The sequence below is a fragment of the Oncorhynchus nerka genome, linkage group LG8, assembly GCF_034236695.1.
Source record: "Oncorhynchus nerka isolate Pitt River linkage group LG8, Oner_Uvic_2.0, whole genome shotgun sequence".
Classification (NCBI taxonomy): Eukaryota; Metazoa; Chordata; class Actinopteri; order Salmoniformes; family Salmonidae; genus Oncorhynchus; species Oncorhynchus nerka.
Window position 1 is genome coordinate 69022294 of NC_088403.1, and position 9220 is coordinate 69031513.

Below are 9220 nucleotides of genomic sequence, written 5' to 3' on the forward strand. Positions count from 1 at the left end.
CATTCTCTACTCCCTATAGAGACACACAGCATTCTCTACTCCCTATAGACACACAGCATTCTCTACTCCCTAAAGACACACAGCATTCTCTACTCCCTATAGAGACACAGCATTCTCTACTTCCTAAAGACACACAGCATTCTCTACTCCATCTAGAGACACACAGCATTCTCTACTCCCTAAAGACACACAGCATTCTCTACTTCCTAAAGACACACAGCATTCTCTACTCCCTAAAGACACACAGCATTCTCTACTCCCTATAGAGACACACAGCATTCTCTACTCCCTATAGAGACACACAGCATTCTCTACTCCCTATAGAGACACAGCATTCTCTACTCCCTATAGAGACACACAGCATTCTCTACTCCCTATAGAGACACACAGCATTCTCTACTCCCTATAGAGACACACAGCATTCTCTACTCCCTCTAGAGACACACAGCATTCTCTACTCCCTATAGAGACACAGCATTCTCTACTCCATCTAGAGACACATCATTCTCTACTCCCTATAGAAACACAGCATTCTCTACTCCATCTAGAGACACACAGCATTCTCTACTCCCTATAGAGACACACAGCATTCTCTACTCCCTATAGAGACACACAGCATTCTCTACTCCCTATAGAGACACACAGCATTCTCTACTCCCTAAAGACACACAGCATTCTCTACTCCCTCTATAGACACACAGCATTCTCTACTCCCTAAAGACACACAGCATTCTCTACTCCCTATAGAGACACACAGCATTCTCTACTCCCTAAAGACACACAGCATGCTCTACTCCCTATAGAGACACACAGCATTCTCTACTCCCTAAAGACACACAGCATTCTCTACTCCCTATAGAGACACACAGCATTCTCTACTACCTAAAGACACACAGCATTCTCTACTCCCTATAGAGACACACAGCATTCACTACTCCCTATAGAGACACACAGCATTCTCTACTCCCTATAGAGACACACAGCATTCTCTACTCCCTATAGAGACACACAGCATTCTCTACTCCCTCTAGAGACACACAGAATTCTCTACTCCCTATAGAGACACACAGCATTCTCTACTCCCTCTAGAGACACACAGCATTCTCTACTCCCTATAGAGACACACAGCATTCTCTACTCCCTATAGAGACACAGCATTCTCTACTCCCTATAGAGACACACAGCATTCTCTACTCCCTATGAGACACACAGCATTCTCTACTCCCTAAAGTCACACAGCATTCTCTACTCCCTAGGACACACAGCATTCTCTACTCCCTATAGAGACACACAGCATTATCTACTCCCTAAAGACACACAGCATTCTCTACTCCCTATAGACACACAGCATTCTCTACTCCCTATAGAGACACACAGCATTCTCTACTCCTATGAGACACACAGCATTCTCTACTCCCTACAGAGACACACAGCATTCTCTACTCCCTACAGAGACACACAGCATTCTCTACTCCCTATAGACACACAGCATTTCTACTCCCTATATAGACACACAGCATTCTCTACTCCTACAGAGACACACAGCATTCTCTACTCCCTATAGACACACAGCATTCTACTCCCTATAGACACACAGCATTCTCTACTCCCTATAGAGACACACAGCATTCTCTACTCCCTAAAGTCACACAGCATTCTCTACTCCCTAAAGTCACACAGCATTCTCTACTCCCTATAGAGACACACAGCATTCTCTACTCCCTATAGAGACACACAGCATTCTCTACTCCCTATAGACACACAGCATTCTCTACTCCCTATAGACACACAGCATTCTCTACTCCCTCTATAGACACACAGCATTCTCTACTCCCTAAAGACACACAGCATTCTCTACTCCCTATAGAGACACACAGCATTCTCTACTCCCTAAAGACACACAGCATGCTCTACTCCCTATAGAGACACACAGCATTCTCTACTCCCTAAAGACACACAGCATTCTCTACTCCCTATAGAGACACACAGCATTATCTACTACCTAGAGACACACAGCATTCTCTACTCCCTATAGAGACACACAGCATTCACTACTCCCTATAGAGACACACAGCATTCTCTACTCCCTATAGAGACACACAGCATTCTCTACTCCCTATAGAGACACACAGCATTCTCTACTCCCTCTAGAGACACACAGAATTCTCTACTCCCTATAGAGACACACAGCATTCTCTACTCCCTCTAGAGACACACAGCATTCTCTACTCCCTATAGAGACACACAGCATTCTCTACTCCCTATAGAGACACACAGCATTCTCTACTCCCTATAGAGACACACAGCATTCTCTACTCCCTATAGAGACACACAGCATTCTCTACTCCCTAAAGTCACACAGCATTCTCTACTCCCTAGAGACACACAGCATTCTCTACTCCCTATAGAGACACACAGCATTATCTACTCCCTAAAGACACACAGCATTCTCTACTCCCTATAGACACACAGCATTCTCTACTCCCTATAGAGACACACAGCATTCTCTACTCCCTATAGAGACACACAGCATTCTCTACTCCCTACAGAGACACACAGCATTCTCTACTCCCTACAGAGACACACAGCATTCTCTACTCCCTATAGACACACAGCATTTTCTACTCCCTATATAGACACACAGCATTCTCTACTCCCTACAGAGACACACAGCATTCTCTACTCCCTATAGACACACAGCATTCTATACTCCCTATAGACACACAGCATTCTCTACTCCCTATAGAGACACACAGCATTCTCTACTCCCTAAAGTCACACAGCATTCTCTACTCCCTAAAGTCACACAGCATTCTCTACTCCCTATAGAGACACACAGCATTCTCTACTCCCTATAGAGACACACAGCATTCTCTACTCCCTATAGACACACAGCATTCTCTACTCCCTATAGACACACAGCATTCTCTACTCCCTATAGAGACACACAGCATTCTCTACTCCCTATAGAGACACAGCATTCTCTACTCCTATAGAGACACAGCATTCTCTACTCCCTACAGAGACACACAGCATTCTCTACTCCCTAAGGACACACAGCATTCTCTACTCCCTATAGACACACAGCATTCTCTGCTCCCTATAGACACACAGCATTCTCTACTCCCTATAGAGACACAGCATTCTCTACTCCCTATAGAGACACAGCATTCTCTACTCCCTACAGAGACACACAGCATTCTCTACTCCCTAAGGACACACAGCATTCTCTGCTCCCTATAGACACACAGCATTCTCTGCTCCCTATAGACACACAGCATTCTCTACTCCCTATAGAGACACAGCATTCTCTGCTCCCTATAGACACACAGCATTCTCTACTCCCTATAGAGACACAGCATTCTCTGCTCCCTATAGACACACAGCATTCTCTACTCCCTATAGAGACACAGCATTCTCTGCTCCCTATAGAGACACAGCATTCTCTGCTCCCTATAGAGACACAGCACTCTCTACTCCCTAAAGACACACAGCATTCTCTACTCCCTATAGAGACACAGCATTCTCTACTCCCTATAGAGACACAGCATTCTCTACTCCTTACAGAGACACACATAATTCTCTACTCCCTACAGACACACAGCATTCTCTACTCCCTATAGACACACAGCATTCTATACTCCCTATAGACACACAGCATTCTATACTCCCTATAGACACACAGCATTCTATACTCCCTATAGACACACAGCATTCTATACTCCCTATAGACACACAGCATTCTATACTCGCTATAGACACACAGCATTCTATACTCCCTATAGAGACACACAGCATTCTCTACTCCCTATAGAGACACACAGCATTCTCTGCTCCCTATAGAGACACAGCATTCTCTGCTCCCTATAGACACACAGCATTCTCTACTCCCTATAGACACACAGCATTCTATACTCCCTATAGACACACAGCATTCTCTACTCCCTATAGAGACACACAGCATTCTCTACTCCCTATAGAGACACACATCATTCTCTACTCCCTATAGACACACAGCATTCTCTACTCCCTATAGAGACACACAGCATTCTCTACTCCCTATAGAGACACACAGCATTCTCTACTCCCTATAGAGACACAGCATTCTCTGCTCCCTATAGACACACAGCATTTTCTACTCCCTATAGAGACACAGCATTCTCTACTCCCTATAGAGACACAGCATTCTCTACTCCATCTAGAGACACACAGCATTCTCTACTCCCTATAGAGACACAGCATTCTCTACTCCATCTAGAGACACATCATTCTCTACTCCCTATAGAAACACAGCATTCTCTACTCCATCTAGAGACACACAGCATTCTCTACTCCCTAGAGACACAGCATTCTCTACTCCCTATAGAGACACACAGCATTCTCTACTCCATATAGAGACACAGCATTCTCTACTCCCTATAGAGACACACAGCATTCTCTACTCCCTATAGAGACACAGCATTCTCTACTCCCTATAGAGACACACAGCATTCTCTACTCCCTAAAGAGACACACAGCATTCTCTACTCCCTATAGACACACAGCATTCTCTGCTCCCTATAGAGACACACAGCATTCTCTGCTCCCTATAGAGACACAGCATTCTCTACTCCCTATAGAGACACAGCATTCTCTACTCCCTATAGAGACACAGCATTCTCTACTCCCTATAGAGACACACAGCATTCTCTACTCCCTATAGACACACAGCATTCTCTGCTCCCTATAGAGACACAGCATTCTCTACTCCCTAAAGACACACAGCATTCTCTACTCCCTATAGAGACACAGCATTCTCTACTCCCTATAGACACACAGCATTCTCTACTCCCTAAAGAGACACACAGCATTCTCTACTCCCTATAGAGACACACAGCATTCTCTGCTCCCTATAGAGACACACAGCATTCTCTGCTCCCTATAGAGACACAGCATTCTCTACTCCCTATAGAGACACAGCATTCTCTACTCCCTATAGAGACACACAGCATTCTCTACTCCCTATAGACACACAGCATTCTCTGCTCCCTATAGAGACACAGCATTCTATACTCCCTATAGACACACAGCATTCTCTACTCCCTATAGAGACACAGCATTCTCTGCTCCCTATAGACACACAGCATTCTCTACTCCCTAAAGACACACAGCATTCTCTGCTCCCTATAGACACACAGCATTCTCTACTCCCTATAGAGACACACAGCATTCTCTGCTCCCTATAGAGACACAGCATTCTCTGCTCCCTATAGAGAGACACAGCATTCTCTACTCCCTATAGAGAGACACAGCATTCTCTACTCCCTATAGAGACACACAGCATTCTCTACTCCCTATAGAGACACACAGCATTCTCTACTCCCTATAGAGACACACAGCATTCTCTACTCCCTATAGACACACAGCATTCTCTACTCCCTAAAGACACACAGCATTCTCTACTCCCTATAGAGACACAGCATTCTCTACTTCCTAAAGACACACAGCATTCTCTACTCCATCTAGAGACACACAGCATTCTCTACTCCCTAAAGACACACAGCATTCTCTACTTCCTAAAGACACACAGCATTCTCTACTCCCTAAAGACACACAGCATTCTCTACTCCCTATAGAGACACACAGCATTCTCTACTCCCTATAGAGACACACAGCATTCTCTACTCCCTATAGAGACACAGCATTCTCTACTCCCTATAGAGACACACAGCATTCTCTACTCCCTATAGAGACACACAGCATTCTCTACTCCCTATAGAGACACACAGCATTCTCTACTCCCTATAGAGACACACAGCATTCTCTACTCCCTAAAGACACACAGCATTCTCTACTCCCTATAGAGACACACAGCATTCTCTACTCCCTATAGAGACACACAGCATTCTCTACTCCCTATAGAGACACACAGCATTCTCTACTCCCTATAGAGACACACAGCATTCTCTACTCCCTAAAGACACACAGCATTCTCTACTCCCTATAGAGACACACAGCATTCTCTACTCCCTATAGAGACACACAGCATTCTCTACTCCCTATAGAGACACACAGCATTCTCTGCTCCCTATAGAGACACAGCATTCTCTACTCCCTATAGAGACACACAGCATTCTCTACTCCCTATAGAGACACACAGCATTCTCTACTCCCTATAGAGACACACAGCATTCTCTGCTCCCTATAGAGACACAGCATTCTCTACTCCCTATAGAGACACAGCATTCTCTACTTCCTAAAGACACACAGCATTCTCTACTCCATCTAGAGACACACAGCATTCTCTACTCCCTAAAGACACACAGCATTCTCTAGTCTATGCAGTGAGATAACATAAAGATAGTTGTATAGTTGGCAGAATGACCAGAGCCTTAACCAATGAGCTCGTCTCTGCAGAATGACCAGCGCCTTAACCAATGAGCTCGTCTCTGGCAGTCAGAACAATAAGGTCTGGATGGTCTCTCTCTCTCTCTCAGACACACACAAGAGTAGACTGGGTTCCTCAGCCAGGGGCCATACCAGTCTGCCTGGTTGTGTAATCAATGGTTAACGCATAACTACATAAAGGTAGGACACATCAACAACATAGTGTTTTAATACGGGCCACCACCAGCTGCCAGAACAGCTTCCAAGCACCTTGTTATAGATTATTCAAGTGTCTTGGCAAATACTGGGAAACTGGGCTTTTTTTTATACCCTAAGCATGATGGGATGTTAATTGCATATAGGAAATCTACACTGTGTGACCCGATAAATCAGATGACTATCTAGCTAGTCAATACTGTTACCTGAATATGACATGGTGATTGTATCATTGGCGTTGCTGGATCCAACGTTGAATACGACAATGGCCGAGGCGTTTTGGTTCGCTGCATGTCGAATCTTTTCCTTATAGGTGCAGTTTCCACTGGCTATCAGAGCTATCCATGCACTGCCTTGGACCGGAACCGGGAACAAGGTACCCGGATCACAGGCTTGCCAGTCCTGGGAAAGAGATGGAAGTATCACGACTCCTTTGGCGTCGCGTTTCAGTGAATGTTCCCCATATCGACCGCATTCAGTCTTCTCCGTCCGGATCATAGAGGTGATCGGATCTATGTAGGTGATATTGATGAAAGCGGTGTACCACTCCTCTCTCTCGGCCACGGTGAAATCCAGACAGAAGAAGTGGACGAAACAAAACGATAAAAGCCATGTAGATAAGACCAAACTGCGGCAGGCCTGGATCAGCGACATGGTCATAACTAACTGGGTTTGACTGTCTCTCCTTTTGTCCTTTGGGCAGAATGTAATATAGTAAGATCTGACACTTAATCTAGATACTCCATAACATAGCTGGGTTGTTTTTCTCCACCCTGACCGGTCTATCGTTTTGTTATTTGTGAACACATCTCAGTGCATTTTGCTAAACGTTTAGCTTCACGGCTAAACCCAAACTCATTTTCATTTTCAACACCTCGCCGTGTCTATAAATAAACACGAAGAAAACTGTAACTACTCTGGAACCGGTTGCATCGATGTTAACCCTAATATTATCTAGATAACTCGTTTTTTTTGGTTAGAATAATAGTGTATGAAACGCTGTGTCGGTAAGAGACGCCTGTTGTTGTTTTTGACGGCGCAGAGAAAGGAAGAAGTGGAGCCGTGTTGACAGTGTAGCTGAGGTACAGCGGTATCGCCATCTAGCGGTGTGGCGTGTTGTGGCACATTCACCTATTCTATAATAATATGGGCTTTCTTCCATACTTAAAAAAATATAGATATTTTATTCAACCTATATTTAACTAGACAAGTCAGTTTAAGAACAAATTATGATTTACAATGACGGCCTACCAAAAGGCAAGAAGGACTCCTGTGATGACGGGGGCCTGGGATTACACATTAAAAAGCAACACCACATGACAACACAGCATGTTAGCAACACAACATGGTAGCAACACAACATGGTAGCAACACAACATGGTAGCAGCACAACATGACAACACAGCATGGTAGCAACACAACATGACAACACAGCATGGTAGCAACACAACATGACAACACAGCATGGTAGCAACACAACATGGTAGCAACACAACATGACAACACAGCATGGTAGCAACACAACATGACAACACAGCATGGTAGCAACACAACATGACAACAGCATGGTAGCAACACAACATGACAACACAGCATGGTAGCAACACAACATGACAACACAGCATGGTAGCAACACAACATGACAACACAGCATGGTAGCAACACAACATGACAACACAGCATGGTAGCAACACAACATTGTAGCAGAACAACACATGGTACAAACATTATCGGGCACTACATCACGCAAAGCAGCCACAACTGTCAGTAAGAGTGTCCATGATTAAGTCTGTGAATGAAGAGATGTAGATCAAACTGTCCAGTTGGAGTAATTGTTGCAGCTCGTTCCAGTCGCTAGCTGCAGCGAACTGAAAAGACGAGCGACCCAGGGATGTGTGTGCTTTGGGGACCGTTAATCATTATATGTGGCGTTGTTTTTACCGTCGAGGACCACTTTGGAAACAAGCGTTTTAATTGATACTTTCAAGTGATATCTTCTGGGTGCACATTGTACATTTTGTTGAATATGTCTGTTACCCAAATAAATTTAATTCATAGTAAACCACTTTTTATCCGAGCCCTATATTTGACTGATACATACTGACTTCATTAACATCAGAGATAATCCTGTCTCTTTACCTCTCCTCCTCATCCTCCTCGTCAGAATGGCCTTGGTGAGGGAGGTGTCATGACGTCGGCCTGTTGGTGACGTTTATGACCCCCATAAATACCTTTCCCCCTTTCCTCTCTCTACTCTACAGAGTGACTCTTGGAAAGCCCTTGGTTAACATAGAGAGTCTGAAAACATCAAAAGGATGGGGGCCAGAACCATATTTCGGTAATCTAACCAGTTGAAAAGATGCGTTGGTACTGAATGAATATGATGTCAAATCAGTTGTCATCTGAGACATTATTACTGATGACAGGATGACATAAACTGTAACTTGGAAAGTCTACACATTCTAGTTATCGGATTCACATGAAATTGTTGTGCAATTTAAATGTTTAAATATGAAACTATTTATGAAAAGATTAAATGTAATTTTAGGTTTTAAATTAGAGAATTTGTTTTCATAAGTGAACTAGGCTCAACTCAGTGGCTCCGCCCATATGAACAGACATTGGTTATAAACTCTAC

The 9220-nt window shown here is 44.1% G+C and overlaps 1 protein-coding gene across 1 annotated transcript in view; it reads right to left on the reverse strand.

Moving 5' to 3' along the window:
* The window catches only part of LOC135572984 (RING finger protein 150-like), a 49330-nt gene extending 41710 nt beyond the window's left edge, over positions 1-7620 (reverse strand). Inside the window, exon 1 of the mRNA XM_065022019.1 lies at positions 6789-7620. Within this exon, the coding sequence (XP_064878091.1) occupies positions 6789-7242 (454 nt within the window). The 5' untranslated portion in view covers positions 7243-7620. The remainder of the gene's footprint in view (positions 1-6788) is intronic.
* Positions 7621-9220: the final 1600 nt, after the last annotated feature.